The 22,818-nt window shown below is 36.9% G+C and overlaps 1 protein-coding gene across 3 annotated transcripts in view; it reads right to left on the bottom strand.

Annotated features, from left to right (window-relative positions):
• The window catches only part of LOC103030690 (voltage-dependent calcium channel subunit alpha-2/delta-2), a 43,081-nt gene that overhangs the window by 2,995 nt on the left and 17,268 nt on the right, over positions 1-22,818 (bottom strand). For all 3 annotated transcript variants that reach the window (XM_007234443.4, XM_049471745.1, XM_022682542.2), the window contains exons 7-37: positions 21,463-21,594; positions 20,897-20,954; positions 19,979-20,029; positions 19,057-19,156; positions 18,531-18,692; positions 18,035-18,145; positions 17,476-17,554; positions 16,647-16,696; positions 16,363-16,452; positions 13,298-13,363; positions 12,371-12,445; positions 12,198-12,272; positions 11,577-11,648; positions 11,088-11,159; positions 10,884-10,945; positions 9,895-9,971; positions 7,534-7,594; positions 6,510-6,607; positions 5,803-5,893; positions 5,627-5,689; positions 5,172-5,275; positions 4,583-4,681; positions 3,497-3,588; positions 2,883-2,930; positions 2,696-2,767; positions 2,119-2,271; positions 1,742-1,794; positions 1,236-1,291; positions 723-849; positions 368-477; positions 134-216 (exon numbers count right to left, since the gene is read on the bottom strand). In XM_007234443.4, the coding sequence (XP_007234505.3) occupies positions 134-216; positions 368-477; positions 723-849; positions 1,236-1,291; positions 1,742-1,794; positions 2,119-2,271; positions 2,696-2,767; positions 2,883-2,930; positions 3,497-3,588; positions 4,583-4,681; positions 5,172-5,275; positions 5,627-5,689; positions 5,803-5,893; positions 6,510-6,607; positions 7,534-7,594; positions 9,895-9,971; positions 10,884-10,945; positions 11,088-11,159; positions 11,577-11,648; positions 12,198-12,272; positions 12,371-12,445; positions 13,298-13,363; positions 16,363-16,452; positions 16,647-16,696; positions 17,476-17,554; positions 18,035-18,145; positions 18,531-18,692; positions 19,057-19,156; positions 19,979-20,029; positions 20,897-20,954; positions 21,463-21,594 (2,642 nt within the window). The remainder of the gene's footprint in view (positions 1-133; positions 217-367; positions 478-722; positions 850-1,235; positions 1,292-1,741; positions 1,795-2,118; positions 2,272-2,695; positions 2,768-2,882; positions 2,931-3,496; positions 3,589-4,582; positions 4,682-5,171; positions 5,276-5,626; positions 5,690-5,802; positions 5,894-6,509; positions 6,608-7,533; positions 7,595-9,894; positions 9,972-10,883; positions 10,946-11,087; positions 11,160-11,576; positions 11,649-12,197; positions 12,273-12,370; positions 12,446-13,297; positions 13,364-16,362; positions 16,453-16,646; positions 16,697-17,475; positions 17,555-18,034; positions 18,146-18,530; positions 18,693-19,056; positions 19,157-19,978; positions 20,030-20,896; positions 20,955-21,462; positions 21,595-22,818) is intronic.

Below are 22,818 nucleotides of genomic sequence, written 5' to 3'. Positions count from 1 at the left end.
TCAAAGAATTATTAATTTGAGTTATTTAAGCCAGAAATGTGGTATAATGCAATTATATTAGAATTCCTCTCAGCCAGTCACACTGCAGGATATGAACTGCGGTATAATATGTAATTAAACATGGGTATCTTACTCCCTCATTGTAGTCGAAGCACTTCTCCGGTCCTTTCCTGTATCGGGCGGAGCTTAAAACATCACACGGAATCTCCTCTTGAACTGAACAGATCACATTAAGAAATTTGTACACAGTTTGTATTAATTAACTTGCACAACATGGTTATAAGGGGCCATTAGTTTATATGTATTTGTATTGTAGGGACCCAAATACTGTATATCCTGGTAATGTAAGATCAAACTGAAAGGATACACTCTGTCCTGACTTGTGTGAGCCTCTCAATCTCACAGGAGCTGCACGGCAGCGTTTCAGCAACAACAAACAGCAGGTTAGTGTTGTCTATCCTCTTAGCATGGAATAACCTGACAAACAGAGAAACAGGGGAATACAGTGAGTAAAAGTATATTAGTTTGTTGAACATTTGAAGTGGAGCCTGATTTACATTAACCCTTATAGGTTCTACCACTTTTAACTAAACAGCTATGCAACTAAGGTAAACCAGGTAAAGTAAACCATATAAATCAAATTTGTATTACTGTATTAGAATGTGTGTGTGTGCATCTCATAAATGTAAAAAATAAGTTCAGACAATCACAGACTGTTTTACCTGGAGCAGTTTCCACAGTCCTGCAGCACGTTGAATGAGTTAGTGGAGTTGGTGAAGTAGAACTGGCTCTGGATGGTCACACAGCTGCTGCTGCCTTTGGCTTCTGTCCCCTCAGCAAAAACATCACCTACAACACAGTTTAGAATAGATGTAACAGCAAACATGATTTTATATCTTGATCTGAATTATTTGTTAATCGTAGCTCATTGAAACAAGAGTGATTTTGATATCTAAAACCAAATGTAACCAGACCTAATGTATTTAAGAGTGCAGAAGAGGAGATACTTTATTGATTGGAATTTAAAGCAAAGTTAGTGTTTGGAGTGCTGAAAACAACTCATGACAAAAGTTTTTTTTTTTTTTTTTTACAAAATTATTCCTGTGTCTTTTCACTACAGTTATGAAAAGAAACTTCAGATGAAGTAGGCTACCGTGAATAGATAGATGGAAAAAACACTTCCGGCACACTAAAAGTACTATCTGTATAGTGTAGTAGTAGTAAAACGCACTGACCTGTGTTTAACCAGCTGTTGTACGCCAGGCCGTAGAAAAGCTGCTGCACCAGGGACCTGAAACATCAACAAGTTAAAAGCTTTTCTCTGTATGTGACTAAAGTCAGATCCAGGTTAAAGACCAGGAGGGCAGTATACTGAAGGGGCTGTGCACAAAGGAGCTTTAGAAACCACTCTAGCTCTACATTCCACTTATGTACAGCAGTATTCAAGCACTTACATTCACATGTCTTTAAAAAAACATTATTTGATCAAATCATTCAAATTTTACAATTGATTTATACAATTAATCCACAACCAGATAGAACACTAATTGCAAACTTTTAAAATGTATTGTGTACACATTATTAATAAATGCTGAGTATAAAATGACATAATGATATATGGCACAGTACAATGAATTGATGTTATTTCATTAATGTAATTAATGTTATTTCAATTTTTTTAAAAACATGAACCTAATTGAGAGAGAGAGACACAGACAGAAAGAGAGAGAGAGATGTTTACCAAGCTACTGCAGACGTCCACCAAGCCAAGTTGAGCATATCAGCAATGGAGGGCTACAGAGGAAAGAAGAGAAAAAAAAATTATACTGTCATATATAAAAGAAATTAAAAGAAATGTTGCAAACCTAAAAATCTGTATTTTCTTTAATAAAGGCATAATTTTTTTCTGTACTTTTGTCTACTTTAATAAAAAAATAGTATTTTATACAAGATGTGTCTCAATATGTGTCTTTTTAATTTATTCCTAAAAGAGGCCAAAGGACTCAACGGGTGTATCTCAACCAATCGTCCCCTACCTCAGCCAACCTTAAAACTAAATTTTCAGATGCAAAGTCAAGTGTAAAGACCTTTAGGACAGACAGGGTTGATGAGACTCACCACAAAAAAGCGGCGAGGGGCAGCTCCTGTGCGGCTGCTAGCTGTGGGTTCACAGGCTGACTGGTACTGGAACGACTGGCGGCGGGCATAGATGGAGTTATTGTAGAGCGCATGCATTAAGTAGGGGTCAACATCTCCAAAGAACATCCCAACCTGCAAAAAAATTTTTTTAAATCTAAGAACAGACATAGAAACGTATAGAAAATAAACAATTAAAAGTTCTCAGTTCCACAAAGAAAAAAATAACTATAGGTTCTTAGTAAAGAACATGATTTAATGACTCCTAAGTGGCCCAGTTTCGAAAAGGTTATTAAGCTCTATTATCTGAAAGCATTACTACTAAGACATTAAAAAGAAGATTAAATGCCCTGAATGTCTAAAATTTGGCTGAATGTGGAACACTAGTTCTCTACATGGTTATGAGAAGCACCATTCCATATGGGCTACAACACAACAGCCACGTTTCACAGATCAGGTCGTTCACTGAAAAACAGTCCTAAAACAGTGGCAACTGAAATATATTATCAAATGTTAGCCTTCAGTGTGGCGCTTGTTTATCCATAAAAGATAAAGCAACCTTTTTCCAGTGGTCCCTCTGATTAGACATCACCAAAAATCCTCCATCATCAATCAGGTAGCAAAGCAGATCCTGAAATAACAACAGGATTTGATGAACAAACAGCTAGGTCAGCAAATTAAATAACTCATGAAATAACATATAAATCTGTGTGTAGACCACAGACATGCTGACGAACGTTTCTTACATCACTGTTGACTTCGCAGTCCATCTCGCATGATCTGGAAGGACCACACTGTAAAAATTAAGCACAAATCAAGAAATTTGTTACGCCAATATTAAATAGCTACATGAAGTTTAGAGGTGTGTAGTGATGTAGTGACTCTGCAGAAAGTTGGTGAACTCTGTGCACTATGCTCTGTTATTTTACACTGACAGAGCACAGAGTCGCTGTAGTTCCCAGTCTCTTCCACTGTGTTATAATATCACTGACAGTTGGCTGTGGAATATTTAGTAGTGAGTAGTGAAATTTCACTACTGGACTTGTTGCTGTAGAGGTGCTGCATCCTATCAGAGTACCACAGTGTACTCTGACCCATTCTTTTACTAGTGTTTGTACAGTCCCAGTACGCCTAGCTGCTGCCTTTTTTATACACCTGTGGACACGGAAGTGAAGTGATTGAGTTCAAAGATTTGGATGAGTGAGTGAATACTTTTGGCAATGTAGTGTAGCAACCCATTTTTACTTTTGCTCATTTGATTCAGAGTAAAGAAGCAATCTGTGTAAATAATATATTTTGCCAAACTATCGCTTTAAGATGTTCATATTGTGCACTGAAGACCTGTAACTGTTCACCCTACCTTATGAGAGCCCTGTCTGCTGTCAGAGACATTACTGGCCAGGATCTTGAACTTGTCGACCCACGCCTCCAAATCCAGCTTAACCCCCACCACTGAACACACAACACACAAGAGAATACACAAATCACAACTGAAAACCTGACACTATTTATACCAGAGCTGTCACTCAGACTCTAGTGCTGGAGGGCACAGCTTAATTTGAGACTTTCAGACAGACGGGTCTCAAAGCAAAGCTGTGGTTGAGGTAGGCGAGACTCATGGAGAGGTATAATTATAGTCATTCAGAGTGAAGTTGGAAGGAAAAGGGGTTGTTCACAGTGCTGTAGAATAGAACCATACGTCTGAACCTCTAAAAGCATCCGCACAGAAAGTAATTACAGCAGATGGTAATGAGGCTGCCTGATGCCTGAAACACTGTTTTACACTAGTTCTGAGAAGATTTAAGGTCATAAATGTTATAATGTTATAAATGTAATATCGAATGAATTAAGCAAACAGGGAAGCGACAACACATCGAAGGTGACTGACAGTGACAAGGGGACACAGCCAGTTTCAGAAAGGTGTAAAACATATGTGCCCAAACATAAGAGATCACCATATTTATCTGAATCAACTCAGTTTATGAGTTAGGAAACTTCACTGGTCCTGGCTGGGGCAGAAGACTGTACACTACAATAAACCAGATTTCACACCAAACCTTAACTCCTTGACTAACTGTTTACATCTCAAACAGTTAACTGTGCAGAAAATTTGAAAAAGCTTTGGAGTTCCCATTTAAAGTAAAAAATCAGAAGCTGACAATGTGGACACAATCTTAAATGCTGTGGACCTCCAGGATCCAGACTTGACCTTCTCAAATACACCATCTCAAAGCATCTCAAACACACACACACACACACACACACAGGTTAAATTACTTTGTTTAAAGTGTTATAAATATATATCGGTGCTATTAACTGAACCTATTGCTCTAGAGAGTTAAGGAAACCAGTTTTTTCATTACTCATGAGGCAGAATTACATCTCACTATTTCAGAAAGCACAAACACACAAACACACATACACACACACACACACACACACATACCTGCTGGCTTTAGAACTTTGCCACCCACGGTGATCTCTACTGCAGTTGTGACGAGGATTCCCACTGTGCCATTCTCTGTGATCAAGGGGTCTTCCATGGCTTTTAGGTCAAAGATCACAGAGGCGAAAGTTAAAAGTGATCGGTTAACAAGACATCAGATTATATCATCATTCACCGGCTCTGGAAGATCTCAGTGTCAGAAAGACTAAGAAAAGATTTGTATTATATAATGCAAATATTTTGTCCTGACAGAGATGACATATCATATTACAAATCATATTACTACATTGGTACTGACAGTCTTTATTGACTTTACTAGGTATTAAAGGGTCTCTACTCTCCAGGACAGACTTTGAAACTTGATGTGAGAATTTGACTGCATTCAGTGGCAAAATTGTGGCTCCATCATTCCAAGGAACACGCAGCTTAATCCTGTGGGCTTTATACCCCTTTACAGTGCTATGGCTTGACATGTGGCATGGTGTTAAGAGGTTTATGTTTAACTGCTTCAGAGGGTCCTATTTTATGGGCAATATGTTTTTACAGGGACTAGATAAGCTCTATGTGTCTGATGTAATGTGTAGCTTACATGTGCGAGTTGGGGCCCTGAAGATATAACCCTTATTATCCAGACTGCGGCGGTAAAAGTTGGAATTCAGAGGCTCTAAATCTTCATCCCATGATTCAGCAGCTCTGAGAAAGTATGACACACACACACAAACACACACAAAGTCAGTGTAATTCTGACTGAATGTGCAAAGACATTTACATTATACTGAAATTAGAATGAAAACAATTAAACAATGCAAAGAAAAACACTAGGTATAAAGACCAGAGGTAATTTAAATAATTACAAATCTTACAAATATTTTAAATCAGTCACAATTAGTGATTAAATAATTTAAAATAATTTTCATGAAGGAACAGAGAACATTGCTGGGCATCTTACTGTAACATAATAACACAATGATAAAAATACAGCCAGTGTTCAACTTTGTAACAAGTCAATCTGCACTAATAGTCACTTTATTTTCACACACTCACGTGTTTGGATAAACTCTTGTAACACCTCCATCTGTGATCGCGAACAGCGCTAGAAAGCCGTACCTTGCCAGAAGAAAAGAACAACACTTGTGTTAATAATGGTTTATTCTGATGAGTATAATCACACACTGTGTGTATTTACTGTATATGCTCATTGGGTTTCTGGGAAATCTTACGTGTTCAGATCTTTGTTCTTCCAGACTCTTGTGGCCAGCTGCCAGATAATACCGGAATCCAAAATCAGGTTATGAATGAGGCCTTGATCACCTGTTTACGATAAAACATGTAAATATTTAAATCAATATTTTATTTATTCAAAAAGAATTTAGCTCTGTAAGTTGATTTCCCTGCTCTAACAGACCTAAACCTGATAATTATTTGGTGAATTAAATCAGATGCACCTGAGCAAGAAACAAAATGGCTCAACCCTGATTGATATACTGGGTCAGGGTTTGTGTATGTATGGCCTACACACATACAGAACAATACATATATATATAACACACTAATACAATATGGTGAGAATCTAGTATTTATGGGGTAAGAATTTGGTAATTATGTGGTATTTAGGTTTTTTTTTACTAAGAATTACTAGTTGTTTCCTTACTTTCAGTAATAATCTGTGCTACCCAGCTGCTACTAAAACATTGTTGGTCAACAAAATGATATCTCCATGTTTAACTGACAAACATTCATAATGACTGTACCAATACAAATGCTCCAAAATGACTTGGAACTGACATCGAAATCCATTGAGAGTTTAATCTTTTGTATAGCTATTATTTGATATTGTACAAGTACAGTAGGTGTAAATGTATGTGAGAGAAAGGATGTGAGAGGGAGAAAGAGAGAGAGAGAGAGAGAGAGAGAGAGGTAAACATACAGTCCTCAGTCTCTGGTGTGATTTCCACCATCAGGGAGAGGAAGTTTTCCAGAAACTGAGTGTTATTCTCAGCCAAGTGCAGACGCTTACAGTACTCCCTACAGAGACACAACACAGCATCGTTAAAACACACACACAAACACACACACACACACACACACAAACACATTACTCTCTGCATAGAGACTCCCTCACACACAAAGCCAGTCTGATTGAGCAGTGTAATCAGATGCTGTAGATGACTGACATAACCAGATGATGGGGCTTTAGAGGTGATAATCAACACAGTAAGAAATTAACTGACTGAATTACAGAGGAATAAATTTGTAAACATATTAACAACAATAAATAAAATGTAGATGTAATTTTATTTATGTTTACTTTTATAAAATGAGATAATTAAACAGTGGGGTATTAATAGTCTGTTTTGTACAGCATATTTTTCAACAATGACATGCTTATAAATAAAAGTTTTCTAACCCTTTTTATTAAACATAATTTGTTATTGAGAGTTGAATTATATGCTCATTAGGTTCCATGTACTCCCTGCAATTATTAAAAAGGCAATCTGAGCTGAGTGGCAGGACCTAACTGAGCATTCTGAACTGGTTGCTTTGTGTAGTTATCAATAACAATGAAAAAAAAACATGTAAAAAGTAAAAAATTGGCCAAGTTTTCAGTTGTTGAGTTAAAAAAAGATAATGTTACAATATATTGTTGTATTTTATTGTATTTTATTGTATTGTATTATATTATACTGTGACATGGCCCTGTCTAACAGACGTTGAACATGCAAATACATTGAACATACACTGGTCTTAGCACTCAACACATGCTAATATATCACATGCCTTCAATGTTTATAACACTTCATCATACTCTAACACACACATACACACACCTTTCTTTCTCACAAACAACTTCTCAATTTCATTTTCCCTTTTAAACACACTCACAACTAAGCTCTTTCTGTCTCTCACATTAACACACACAAACACACACACACACACACACACACACTTACCGTGGGGCTAAAAAGACATGTCCAGTGGACTCAAATGAGCTGGGCAGCAAAGACTGTAGATCTGTACACACAAACACACAGAGTGTATATCACAATTTCTACATTTACAGTGTTATTAATATATATTCACTCTAATGAAAGATAGTAGCCCCACATCATTGTATAATATCACATTATCTACATTTAGAGTGTTATTAATACGTATTCACTCTAAAGAGAGTATGGAACTCTGCCTCAGTTTATATTATAATATCTTAATTTAGAAAATTATTTAAATATATTTAACCTAATAAGAGACTAAACTTCATTTACTGTTCTATATTTTGTAAGATATGCGTTGTGGTTATATAAACAAAGCTGAGTTCAGTAAGGAGACTGAGAGTGAAAGTGTGTTTAAAAGCAGAGTTGGTTAGAGTGAGTCACAAGTGCCCCCTATAGGCAGCATGCTGTTTATCTTCCAGAGGTCTTGGCTTATTCACCAGGCAGTCATGCACAAGTCACTCTATTTCAGTGGTGAGTTTAAGACAACTGAAGTCACAAGTGTTGAGTTTCGGGTTTCAGCATCAACACAAGGCGGCTTCTGCAGTAAATGTACTTCTTTTTAAAACAGCAGAATGTCTTCCAGTTTGCCAAGTCGCATCTCAAGTTCTCATTTAAGACTGCGGTCAATCCTCAGGCAAGGTCAAGTTCACATATCTGGGCCAGTTTCCCAAACCTTCTTAGTGTTGAGATCATTCATACAATTTAGAGCATTCTGACCCCTGCCCAACCAGCATACTGACCCCAACTGGCTAAGCTTCTCCGACAAATATCACCAATCCAGTGCTGACAGACTGCTTTCTACTGTTCCCGAAAAAGAACCGACAAGCCAAGAGAAGCAGCAAGAGCCTTAAGAAGACTTTCCACAATCAGACAAACACTGTCTGACCTTTAATTCATTTCCAACAGCAACTGCAGGTCGGCTTCAGCCTCTGACTGCAAACATCCCTCACATTTACAGGCCTGTCAAAAGTCTGTAAACACCTAGTTTTTAATTTTTTACCAGTATTTAATATGAATTAGCATCTGTTGTGAAATAATTTCACATGTAAACAAAAAGTCTAAGGGAAAAAAAGGAAATTAAGAAAATGTGTTGTATATAAATGTAATAGTATTCAATAAACTAATAGACTTTTTCTACACAGTGCATTAAGAGATATTAAATATACCTACATCATATAAATATAAAAAATGTCCAAATGTTTGTGGACACACATCCTAAAAATGTATATAGCTATTTTAAATTGCATCCACTGCTGATACAGATTCACACACATACACAGAAAAACAGAAACCTATCCTGAGCACATTATGTCCCTTGATGGTGAATGCAATCAAAGCCTCACAGCAACGCTCCAGAGATAGTTACTCCAACAAAAACAAAACAATTAATGTCCCAACACTTTTGTCCATACAGCAAAAGTGTTCCCCACTCTTTTAATAAAATATCATACATTAGTCTGACACTGATGCCTATTAAAAAGATTATAAGCAACTGAAGGCTTTTTTTATTCCCATCACTTGTCATAAGTAAAAGTCTCTTATTCGTTTGGCAGATCATTTTGCTTACATTTTTTATTTATTTCCTGGAAGAAAAAATCTGAAAATGCCCTACCAGAGGAATGAGATCAATTGGTGGAGTTTTTGAAAAAGTTAAACTCTAGGATTTAGGCAAAAATAAAAGGGATAGATGGGAAGAACGAAGAATAAAAAAATTACAAATGAGTATGGGTCAGCTCAGCTGTAAGATCAGAACTCGTAGTTTTTTTGTCTCCTTGACAAAAGGGGAAATTGAGTAGGGCTGAGTAGGGCTGAAAATGAATGGGAGTGATGGGAGAAAAGGAAAAATTTAAACAATTAAACAAAGAAGGGTGGAAATATATTTGAAAGTGCATTTTGTCTCAGGGGTCTGCCCTAAATTGTGCATATATTTTTTTTCTAATTGTGCATCTATTTATTTGTCAAATTGTGTGATAATAATGTTATAATAATCTTATACCAGTTTAAAACCTAATTTGATGTATTGACTAGTTTTAAGATGACTCAAATAAGGTATAACCACTGCAATGTACTTATCAACTCTTTGTTGTTTGATACATTTAATAACTGAAGTCTAGAAAGTTGTTAGTTTACTGCTAGATACTGTATCAGATGATTATGTGTGAACATGATCTCCTCAACATAAACCTGATCACTCCTGACTGTGTTAAAGCACAGGATACGCCTGTGTAAGCTGGCTATATTAAATTGTTATATTTCTTCTTCAGCCTACTATATTCAGCTTCTGCAATAAAACAGTTTACAGCAAACTCAAGTACTCACATTGCAGCTGGAGCATGACATCACTGAGGTCAGCCTGGATATAATACTCGCTGTACTGAGGCAGTACCAGGCCCAGACTGGAGAGGGCAGCACAGAATCAAAAAAGAAAAGAGGCAAAGGAAAGAAAACATAAGAACAGGCAATGATGGAACCCTTAGTTTAATTCTGCAGAATAAATTTCATATCACTATATAAGACACACAAGCACATAAACACACACACACAGCGTGTCTCGTCCCTGGAGTGAAGTACTGCCAATAGAACTGGACTCGACATCTTAATAGATAAACATGAACCTATTATAATGTATGCTAAAAAAAGTTCCGTTCAAAACTTTTTTTTTTAATAATTTTATTTCAAAAGTTTCTCCCAATTTATCTGCCATTTGTACCACCCATTCAGCTGCTACTCAGCTGTATATCCCCATCAATAGTGATGCCACAACACAAGGAGTGAAGACTAGCACATGCCTCCTCCGACACATGTGAAATCAGACTCCGCCTCTTTTTGAACTGCTGCTGATGCAGCATTACAGAGTAGCATCACAGTGCTAACGCTCGGAGGAAAGCGCAGCGATTTGGTTCTGATACATCAGCTCACAGACGCAGCCTTGTGCTGATTCACATCACCCTAGGAGTGATGAGGGGAAAGAGCGCCATCTACTGTACTGTACCCACCCAGAGAGAGCAAGGCTGATTGTGTTCTCTCAGGCCATCGGCAGCTTATGATTCAATACTTTTTTAGGGGGAGTTTGAGAGTTGAGGATAATTCTTATCATTGAATGCAATTAAATCATTATAGCAATTTTCTAAAAATCTAGTAGAAATCCTGTAGGTCTTTTAAAGACAGTTATTTTAAGAAAAAACTGAATATACGCCTTTTTAATTCCCTTGATTAAAAAAGTAAATTAATGAGCAGGTGTTCTAATAGTTCTGTTCTTAAGTGTTCATTAAGCTCAATCTCTCTCACAGCTTCCCGTTAAGTCTTACCTGTAGTCAGTGTCGTTAATGGGTGTCCAGGTATAGATCCTCATTGCTTCGTCTATGTAACGCTAGAAAGAGGCAATAAGAGGATTGGAATTAATGATAAAGGCTATTGTTAAAAAACAGTAATATAGACAGGATAACTTTAACTTTAACTTTAACAAACTCCACACACAAAGCAGATGATATCTTAAATCACTTCATCCATACCTCGTCCATTGACTTGACCAGAGTCTTGATTGTCATCTCGCCTGCTCTGCCATCTATCATTTGTCGTCGAATCTTAGAATTAAAAGAAAAACATGGTCAGATTTCAAATTCATTAAATGTTTACTGAGCGCACTAAGCCTCTTGATGCTGAATTCAATCAAAGCCTCATAGCAATGATCCCAAATCTAGTAGAAAGTCTTTCCTGGACATGAGACAGACAAATTACGGTGGTAAACCAATCATGGTTTAAACATGATTATTAAACAAATCATTAGTTGGTCATATTTAATTGATCATGATTAATTAATAAATTCAGCGGAAAAAAACACTTTTAAAGTAAAACTGCACCTGCCGTGCTGAAATACATGTGTCTTGATATAAGTACAAAATAGGGTTAAAGATAGGCTTATGAATTTCACTACTTTAATAAAGTTAATCACAATTTTTCTTTTGTAAGGTGTGTTTACATGTTGTTTACAGTGTTTATACCTCTTGTTTACTGATGTCTTCCACTTCTGCATCCAAGAAATCCAGAGTCACCGGCTCAGGCAGGTCAACCACCTGGAGACAAAATTCATCTCATTATCCTCAAGACAATTCAGCTAGAGAAAGGAGGTAACCAGTTCAGTTAATTAGTTAATTAATTAGTTAAATTATTTACATGGATATTTATGGCTACCAAACAACTTAATTCAAAAATATGACAGTTGCTTAATAATCTTAACACATTTATGTACATGAATATTTCTGACCTTGAATTATTTACCTTATTACAATTACTATGTGCATATTTATGACAATGAACCAAGCATGTTGCATAATTATGCATTTGTTGTATTTAAACATATTAATTAAAAATAGGAAATTAAGTTATATTAATACAACTACAGAAAAGGTCATGCCTCCAAAACCAGAGCTGGCTAGCCACCATTGTGTAATCTAGCTCAGTCGTGTGTTGTACCATCCTTTAGTGAAGCATCAGTAGTGCTATCCACAGATAAGATTTAATGATGCAGAACTGGAACACATGCATACTGAATGTAAAAAAAGTTTTATATATTAATATATATTATTTTTTATTTTATATCTCTGACAAGAACCATTTCTTACCTTGGCCTGGAGGTTAGGGTGGAGGAGCAGGTATCCATTTGGATCAATAGCAAAGATGTATCCATTGGCTCCCAGCTACAAAAAGAAAAATAGAGAGAATATTTACAGCTCTCTGCTGAGGATGAGACTAGAACTAAAAGCAGAATATGGTGTGTAAAAAAAAGAAAGTTCACATTGTAGCGCGGTGCGAGCCTCTTCAGTTCATCCAGGTGGACGTCCACACCCATCACTCCTAAGATTAGCTGGTTCTACAAAAAAAAATCCACAAGTGTACTTACTTTATATCACTACAATAGGATAATTTAAGATACAGAAGATAAAATATTTTGTCTATGCTTTTATATAAAGACAAATTGGGTTGGTAACTATTGGTAACAAGCCATTTTCAATATTAAATAAAAATATTGGCACTTCTGCGCTTCTTTAAAACATGGTGGAGGTCTTGCTGTGTCTGGTACTAGAAACAAAAAAGGGAGAGAGGCAAATGCTTCCCTCAATCGCTAAATTCAAAACACATCTATTTAAAAAAAGTCACAAAACACAAAATGAACAAACTAAAGGACGTAGCTGATGTATCCTTCGCGGCCCTTGGTTAACCACAGTGCTGTAAGTACAATGCAAAGTTGGCAGGAAACAAAGTTTTATTGCAAAGTGCATTTAAAATGTTTTAAAATTTAAGTCAATTGAGAAGAACAGACCTTCATAGAACAATCTTGCCCTACCTCGACTGCAGCCTAGACTTTGAAACGTAACTACATTTATAAAATAGTAATTACTGGGACAGGACACACATACCATATTAAAATCACGGTATTTCACTTATACAAACAAAGCAGTTACTCAAAATGTGACTCAAAAACCATCAGTTATACAAGTAGTGCCAATATTTTTGACCATTACTATAAAACACCTTTTTTTGGAGCTGCCACTGAAGAACATAAAAAAGATGAATTGCTAAAGCATGCAACAATTACAATTTCCTCATACAAATATTGATTTAAGACAGAAACTATTGTGTAAAAAGACCATGAGGTGTTGTCACCCCTATCTGTACTAAATGATATGACTATTAATGCTGTTTTACCATCACAAAGCAGTACCTGAAAGTTTCCATCCATAGAGAGATTAAAGACAGGCATTGTCCCGGTCACCACTAACCCCAGACCCTGTAAGAAACATCGTAAGATCATTACATCATTTGAGATATGTTCCCCATGGTATACACATCCCTCTAACTGCAATAACAATCTGCTGTCTTCTGCTGTCTACCTACACATTAAATAAAAGAGTAAAGAAAAGTAAAGCCGCTTTAGAAATATAGAGAACCACACTGGATCGCGCCGGTCATTTCATGATTGCAAATTATGTATGATCTCCTGCCGCTCACTTAATGAATGAATAAAAAAGCATCTGACAGGATAAAAGGGCAAACGTCCAGATGCTAGATGACGACATTATTGTTCATCCCTGAGAACCAGCAGTGGAGCAGGCCACTATAAATAAAACCGAGCACACAGTATAGCACAAGCACACTGGATACACCAACTATCATCTGAGCTTCTCAAGAGACAGAATTGGTTTAATAATTAACTTAAAGGATCCGTTTGATTGATTAGAGATTCAGTATTTGAGATTTTGTTTCTTTACTTTACTTTACAAGATGCTAGGCTAGCATTTCAATGTTGGCTTAGTATCTCTTGTTGTAAACTATAGAAGCAAATATCAGATAACATGTATTGGATATTTGACTGAATCTTGTTAAACACTTTAAAAATGGATTCTTTGTTGGCCTGTCTCAATAATTTTGTTACAGTAATGTGAAATGCCTGCAAACTTGCAAACTTTTCCATCTACACCCACTAGAGGTGTGATGAGACACTCATCCCATAAGACGAGACACGATATTTGGTCACGAGAACAAGACAAAATGAGATTTTTACAATATTTATATTTATATTTCAGTTTAAACATACGATTGAACATATTTTTATTTGACTAAAACTCACAAAACTCTTAAACTGCAGGTGATTTTTAAAAATATTTTATAATTACTCATCTTGTAATGGATGTCAATAATTTTTTACTCTGAGTAAAACATAGAACAGTATGTAAGTACTGAAGCTGGTTTTACCGTAAACCCAACAACTTCTCTCCTGTATGATCTCACACAAGTCTCCTCAGACCTTGGAACCATTGTCAGAATCCCCCACTGAGGGTTCTTTGTTCAACTGCCAATCACCCTTGAGGATTCTATAAAGACCTGGCAACCTATACGTCTGTACTGTGTCAAGGTGTGTGTCCACAATTCTACACATTCTTGCCATTAAGACGAAAATATGCATGGTGGACCACATGATGGAACACAGACAGGTACAGAGAGATACAGAGAGGAAGTCTCGTGAGATTTATAACCTGACAAGATCTTGTCACACTGGCGTCCGCTATCAGGCCTCACTGCAACTTTCATAATTCACCTTGCTCACAAGATAACACCTCACAACTTACAGAGGTCTGAACGTTCCCAAGCCATCCCCTTTATGATGAATTTAAATACTGTTGTCCTGTGACTTTTTTCATGTGATTATATAGAAAAAACCCTTTTTTCATCGTCTAATTAGAGATGTTCTTTAAAAACACTTCTTATCAGGTTCTTCTCCTGCTGTCAGTGCTAGCCCTTTGTTGAAGCTGTCTCCTGTACGGTGTGTGACTCTGGAGTGTGTGAGAGTGTGTGTGAGAGTGAGAGAGAAGGCTAGCACAAGCCTCCCAGCCTTTATGTGAAGAGTGTGAAGCCAGCTCCGGTTTCTTCTCAAACTGTCGCCCACACAGCCTCTTGGAGTAACTCAACATGTTTGGAGGAGAATTCAAACTGCCAGGCTTGTGTCTTTGTGACCCTGCAGAGCAGCTTTTCTCAGTTTCTGACACTATTTTAATTTCATATCCTGAGCACTCCGTGGGCTCTGCTGACATTCTCAGCAATCGCTAAGGAACATCTCACCCCAGATATGCAGCACTGAAATATTTAACCTCTTAAAAACATCTTTGCTGTAGTTTAACTGATACTGAGTCAGAAATTCTGCAAATAAAGTCTGCTTACACAGTTGACCCAACATGATTTAAAAAGGGTGCCAAAAAAAGAGGTTTTTCAGGAGTTTCTTTCAAAGGGCATTGGTTCTCTGAATGAACATTAACAACTTAAAAGTGAAAAATAGATGATTTTGAATCTGGCTAATAAATCGGAGCCACATAAAAAATATTAAATTAGCAAGAATATAAAACCACAATTAGTTTGAATTTAAAAAATGCTGTTTTTTTTTTTGTAAAATTGGATATTTCCATACTTTGAGTTAAGTGAACATCTGAGGCCGCATATATACATTCAAACAGAGATCTTTAAGATGAACCAACTTATAATAACTAAGTTTTGGGTCAGCGAGTGGTCCAGCGGTCTAAAGACCTGCCACTATGATTGGGAGATTGTTGGTTCGAATCCCGGTCATGCAGCTTGCCATAAGCTGCCGGAGACTCGAGAAAGCAAAATTGGCCTTGTTCTTGCTGGGTGGGTAGATGGCGTTCTTTCCTCTCATCACTCCTAGGGTGATGTAGATCAGCACGAGGCATCTGTGAGCTGATGTATCAGAACTGATCTCACATTATGATTAACTGTCTGGTCTTTGTGTTGTAGGCTGTAGGAGCAAGCCTCATTTTCTGAGTTGCTAACGCTGTAAGGCTGTGGGGTGTTTCTGGTACACAGTGGCCATTGCCTACCAAAGGTGTTCCAGGGAAGAACAAATGATGCTGAAGGCTTACTGGTGTTCATGGAGTCCCCACCTCATGATCAGGAGTGATAAAAATTAGGTGGTTTTATTGTTTTAATGGCTTTCACTGTCCTGCAGATCATCTAGGGTGAACTAGTGCACTGGTCACACACAAACACACCTTTTTTCCTTGCCCAACAGGCCATTATAGTATACATCCCTAATTTTTTATCCAGCTCCACCCCCTTTTGTCAATGTAATCATCAGTCACAGATGGCTAGGGTGCGCTATCGGGCAATGGCTCACGCACCCAGTCAAAACCCTCAGCAGTGGCCATATGTCATAATGACAGCAGAATGCAGCTCAGGGGCGAGTGAGCACAGTTTAATGAATCAGAGAGACTCTCTCACCAGGGCATCCTGATAGACGTTGGTCCACTGCACCTGCTTGGCACTTCTCCCAGCCAAGACCATGGGACGTCCCAGCACGTCCAAATACTCCTATAACACGAACACACACACACAGACACACAAACACACACACAAACACACACACATATTTAAGACCTAATTAGTACAGCGCAGAGCCACTTGGTATTAATAAATGATACAGAGGCAGTCAGTCAGGCTAAAGCATTGACATGAAATGTGTAAGTGTGTGTGTATGTGTGTGCATGTGAGAGAGAGATTCTCACCTGGGTGTTAATCCTTATGGCACAGATGGAGCGGATCTCAAAATAGTAACCTGCAGCGGGAAGAAAAGAGGGGGGTGGAGAGAAAAAAGAGACAATGCATTGTAATGCTAATGCAACCTCCAACAGACATAAAATAGAACACAATACATTATACATAATGCATGCATACTGACTACAAAATTAGATCATTCAACATAATACAGTATATGTATATGTAAATACATGTATGTGTAAATATAAAAAAGCTCTGAGCAATAAATGTTTATTTATTTAGGGAAACTCTTAATATTAGAATCAATTAGTTAAATAGAAATGTAATAATTTTACATGACTGTGTCCATTTAAACATCTTCAAAGCTTCCCAAATGGAGACTAGTTTTCATCCAATTCCACCTGATTTAGCAAATCAGAGCCTAATGATGAGAAACTTATTGGTCCACTCCTAATAAAATACTGTAAATTCCAGCCACGGTGTTTCAATTACGTACAAAAAATAAATACAAATTCCCATATAATTTTAGTTTAATGGTAAAAAAAAATAAAATAATTTAAGACCATTTAAGACTAAACTTATAATAAAAGGAATTGATTGGTTGACTGATTGTTACTGTCTTGTTTTAAACAGTGCTTTATTATAAATATAATTTAATGGCTTGTGCTTACAGCCAACTGTAAACTGAGAGTATGAAAGTACCAGTTCAATTCATCATTTAATGTTATAATTCAAAATAATTATCCAATGAAAACAATAATTAAAAATTTTGAAGGTTAATGATGGAAACCACTGCGCCCGAGTGAACACACACAGACACACACACCACTCGCTCACCTTTGTTTGCACAGGCGATCCACTGCAGCGGAGTGACGTCGTAATTATGCTGCCCCACGGAGAATGTAAACACTCGCACCTTCAGGAGAGTTCAAACAGCCCACATTTACTCAGACTAAATTACACACTCCCGCTCAGCCCCGCGTGCAGACAGCAGCGCTAATTACCCAGAGCCCCATCACCCAAGCACAGCGGAGACATTACACACACCGTACTGATGGAGCAGAGGTGTGTTAAACCGGCTGTAAGTGGAGTTAGCTGCTCTTAACAGCTAATCACTGTCACTGAGATACTGAACATCAATGCAGATCAATGTAGCGTTTAGCATGTAGCTATTCCATCAAGCAATCAGGCACAACAAAACCCCTGAATACAGGGGGAAATTATCTCTAAACAGATCACTGACAAACTAAACTTGATACCTTTGATAATAGCAACCATTGCTAGGTTGGACAACTTCTAGACTTCAAAGCTTCATTAATAAGAGGAAAACACAAACACACACTTATTAAAGTAAGAAAAACCTTTATGGCTGTGGTCAGAACAGCTGGACACTCACTGTCTTGTTGGGCCAGTTGTGCTGTTCAAAAATGTCCTGTGCCCTGTCCTCACCACCATCGGTAAAGAGCATGATGATTTTATTGCAATTCGCTCGGGGTACGTTAGTGTTCTGTAGAGAGGAGAAGAAAGGGAGAGGAATAGAGAGAGTTTTAGAGACATAGAGAGAGAGAATTAGAGGAAGAGACAGAAATTAATTATGTTTATCTTAGTGAACTTTAATGTATTAAATTTGTACTTTTAGGTGTTTTTTCTAGTGTAAAAGTCAAATGGAGATTTTTAATAGAGTAAATCCTTTAGAGAGCTTTTCAGATTTTCTAAATCCACCTGTTACTGCACTTAGAGGGCAGGACCTGTTCTTCTATCTGTTCTTCTGAAAATTTAAAGTATCTTTATCCCTTCTCAGGTGAGGTACAGGTGAGGTGCTGTACAGTTCTGTACTGCGCTCTAAACAGTGAGTGAAGAGGCTACACAGATTTCAGGTAAGAGAGTCTTACGTTCAGCAGCTGGTTGAAGGCGAAACGGAAGCCGGATTTGTAGTCTGTGGTTCCCTTGGCCTGCATCTGAGACACGTGCTCCTTAAAAATCCTTTTATTCCTCACATTCGCCTGAACCAAGTGTTTAAAACACGGCACCACTGCCTCCGCCTTCTCATTAAACTGTGGGAAAAGAGAGAATAAAGAAAAGTAAAAAGAAAGAAGGAAAGAATTAAAAAAAAGAAGAGAAAGGATCAACAAATATAAGAGAGAGTGGCAGAGACAAGCAAGGAAGAAAAAAAAAGGAAAATGATAATGAGAGATAAGAGAGAGGAATAGAAAGGGAGATAAAAGTAAAAGAAAAAAGAGAAAGAGAGAGAATGACTCATACGATAACTCCCTGGAGATGTGAGAAAGTCTATATTTAGAAAGCTCTCACGCTGTGTGTGTGTATTAGTGCGTGTTTATGAGTGTGTGTGTTGGACTCAGCATCAGGCCCATGGGAAAATATAGAAGGTCAAAGGTCATCATAACTTCACTCTCTCACCCGTGCCACGTTAACGTAGTCATCATCAGACAGCGTGTCCAACATTTCCGTCACTGAGGCTTTAATCAGCTTCAGAGTCAGACCACTCACACTCCCACTCCTACAGAGAGAGAGAGAGAGTTCTCCATATTAAGACCCATGATTTTGAAATTGGATGTCCAACATGCTGATACAGGCTAAATATTAAATATAAAAATCTATAAATATACAGCTCTGGAAAAAGTTAAGAGACCACTTCAGTTTCTGAATCAGTTTCTCTGTTTTTCCTGTTTATGGGTTTATGTTTGAGGAAAAATTAACATTGTTGTTTTTTTCTATAAACTACAGACACTATTTCTCCCAAATTCCAAATAAAAATGATGTCATTTAGAGCATTTATTTGCAGAAAATGAGAACTTTCTGAAATAACAAAAAAGATGCAGAACTTTCAGACCTCAAATAATGCAAAGAAAGGTGGAATAACCATGGTTTTTAATCACAGTTTTCATGCATCTTGGCATCATGTTCTCCTCCACCAGTCTTACACACTGCTTTTGGATAACTTTATGCTGCTTTACTCCTGGTGCAAAAATGTAAACAGTTCAGTTTGGTTTGATGGCTTGTGATCATCCATCTTCCTCTCGATTATATTCTAGAGGTTTTCAATTTGGTAAAATCAAAGAAACTCATCATTTTAAGTGCTCTCCTATTTTTTTCCAGAGCTTTATACTACTTTATCTTCTATATTGACCTGAATTAAAAATGTAACAATTATTTTGTGAATAATTTACAGCCATTAGAAACTCATCTTAATAATTAAGAATGATGAAAAATAAGCTCTTAATCGTGTGAGCTATCCGCAGCATGCGGTCTGAATAATGCACTAGTGGTTACAGCTAAAACACACTGAATAAAACAGAGCTATCAGGGTAGGAAAACTTACACATCTACGAGGATGACCATGTCTTTGGGGGATGAAGCCCCTTGAATATACCTACATAAAAACAAAGGAATTCAAGCAGATTTGTGTCACATTAAATCACTCACCCTCACACAAACACACACACACACATACAGTACATATAAACTGAATTTTATATAAAGCTAAAGTGAATGAATGAATAATGAATATTAATAATAAAAGATAATAGCCACAGCTTGCTGCAAGTTATAGTACTTAAACTTAAATGCATCTGCAGTTCCACCTCAAGAACGACAGAGGTTGCTAATTTTCCTTAAAAACCCCCTGCTGGTTCTATGTACAGACACATGATCCACATAGATTTCTTATTGAAACTTTAATTGGTTTGCATACACTACATCCACTGCAAAAAAAAGAAAGTATGCAGCTTGTTGTTCCTACTATCACAGAGACATCAACAGTATGTACAATGGTGTATATTGTTCAGTGTAGTAGTTAGTAGTAAATTAAATATGTTTGTGTAAGTATACTTTGGTATATGTCACAGTGTGTTCTATAAGTTCATCTTGGGAAAACTTTTCCAAGTTTTGTTCATCGCTTCTGAATGGCTCCATGAATGAATAAGTAAAAAAATTGCAAGTGCAAGTTGATACAAGTTTTTTTATAGGAGTAATTTAAATACTAGTTATTAGTGTTTAGTATAATGATTTGCCTAATGAAACCTCTGTGTAAATGTGTGTAAATTAGTTTGTCAGTTTCAACTAGCCGTGCTTTTCCAACACAGATGCATTCTTAAGAGTTATGTTGATTCTCAGTTATGTTGTTAGTAAAATATTAGAAGTAATTTTTATCAATAAACACAACCTTTAATTGTTAATTTATACTATTACTATTTGTGATTTAGCTATTCCTTTGAGAGAATAAAACACAAAGACTAACCAGGGTCTCCGTCGCACATCATAGAGGTCAATCTTATCCGGAGCTCTCCATGGTGTAGCTGAAAATAAAACATAATGAAGCAAAAAACATAAAAAAAAAAAATTGGCAGCCACAACTCAGAGTAAGATGTATAATTAAAATAGAAGTGTATAGTGTGTTATATATGTCATGTGCAAACTTAATTCCAAGTGCATTACCCTGTAGAAATGTTTAATGAATTTAAATATATAGTGTAAGAATTAGTGCACAGTGTATTGTAGTGAATAGTGTATAATAGTTTATAGGTATGTATAATGTGTACCTATGTAGAATATATAGTATATGTATAGTATTAGTATTAACATAATAGTGCATAGTGTATAACAGTGTATTATAATGTATAACATTGTGTAGTGCACTGTAGTGTATAACAGACTGTAGAGTATTGTAGTGTCTAGATTATTATAATGCATTGCATACACAGTGTATTATAGTGTTTATGGTGTATAAATGTGTATAAAAAAATAAAACACAATTGCTAAAACAACAGAATAATGTATATGTCATTATTAGGTCAGAGGTCATACCTGGATAATACCTGGTGACCCCAGTAGCACTGCCGAAAGCCTGCCAGAGCAGGGAGGGGTCCTCTCTACTGTTCTCCATAAAAACCCTCTCTAGAGCCTGAGTCCAGTTCAGCTCATTCAGAATCACTGGAGCTACAGCAGTAAGTGTGTGTGGGTGAGTGATAGAGGGAAAGAAAGAGAGAGAGAGAGAGAGAGAGAGAAGGACATTAGACTTCATTACCTCATTTAAAATCCCACTGGAATCCATTCCCATTTCCCACAGCTATCAATCTTTACTCTCCGTAAATCAGATTAGTTTTTTGTTAGCTGTAGCTAATTCCCTCAGTGCCGGGTCTTTCCCGTGCCTCGGCAAGTCCATGCCATCAAAGTCCTGAACCTACTATAATTACACTGCTATACATATTCCAACAGAACAGCGTTCTGCAGAAACTCTCTATCTACAGTCTACAGTCACCTGCAGACTGGGAACTTTTACAAATGGTTAAAAGCCCAGGCTAATCTTCTTTCAGTGTAAACAAATCTAATATAAATTCCCCTAATATACATAATAAACTGTATTTAAAGTATCTTTTTTCAGACTATAAGGCACAGTTAAAATCCTTTAATTTTCACAAAAATCGGCAGTGCCCCTTATAGTCCGGTGCACTTTATGTATGAATTCGACCAGTCAGGTTATAAGGATTAAATGTTTCTCCAGCACTAAGGCTGGGTGCAGCAGTAATAGCATTAGCCGCTAACTGCAGCACTAGCTTTTTCGCCAATCAGAGGCGAGTACATCAGAGTGTACTCTGCGTGTTTGCTGTGTTAAAAAAAGATAGATAATTAAAGCGCTTTAGTCACCCTAACTGTTTTCAGGAGAGAAATCTGTGTAGATTAACATCTAGCGCTCGTTTTGTTTTAAGAATTACAGTTTTGTTTACTTAGACGCTTCCCCCAGCTTCCCCATTAGAAGGGAAACATGGCTTAATGTGCTTTATAATCTGTAAAATACGGTAATCATAGATTATTTTAAGAGCACAGTATATACAATAATATACAATGCATATGACATAGTATTTCAATCATAACATACCATGGCACACTAACCAAACATTCTCCAACAAAACCCTGCAATGACAATATAAGTCCATAAGCACTTGATGTTTTCTACACTGTCTGTGACTGAACTTTGTGGATCTGTGGCGTCTCAGACTGAGCATAACTTTAGAGTCCTCTTGGGTGTAAAATATATTAATTTATCACAGTATTATATGTAATATATATTATATATTGTGTTTTGCATAAACCCTTGTTTGAAGGATTGTTGTGTGTTGTTTTAAACACTACTATGACAGTTCTCCCAAAATATTATTTATA

The sequence above is a fragment of the Astyanax mexicanus genome, chromosome 24 (genome assembly GCF_023375975.1).
Source record: "Astyanax mexicanus isolate ESR-SI-001 chromosome 24, AstMex3_surface, whole genome shotgun sequence".
Taxonomy (NCBI): Eukaryota; Metazoa; Chordata; class Actinopteri; order Characiformes; family Acestrorhamphidae; genus Astyanax; species Astyanax mexicanus.
The sequence above is the reverse complement of the archived record's forward strand: the minus strand, read 5'-3'. Positions and strand labels throughout refer to the sequence as shown.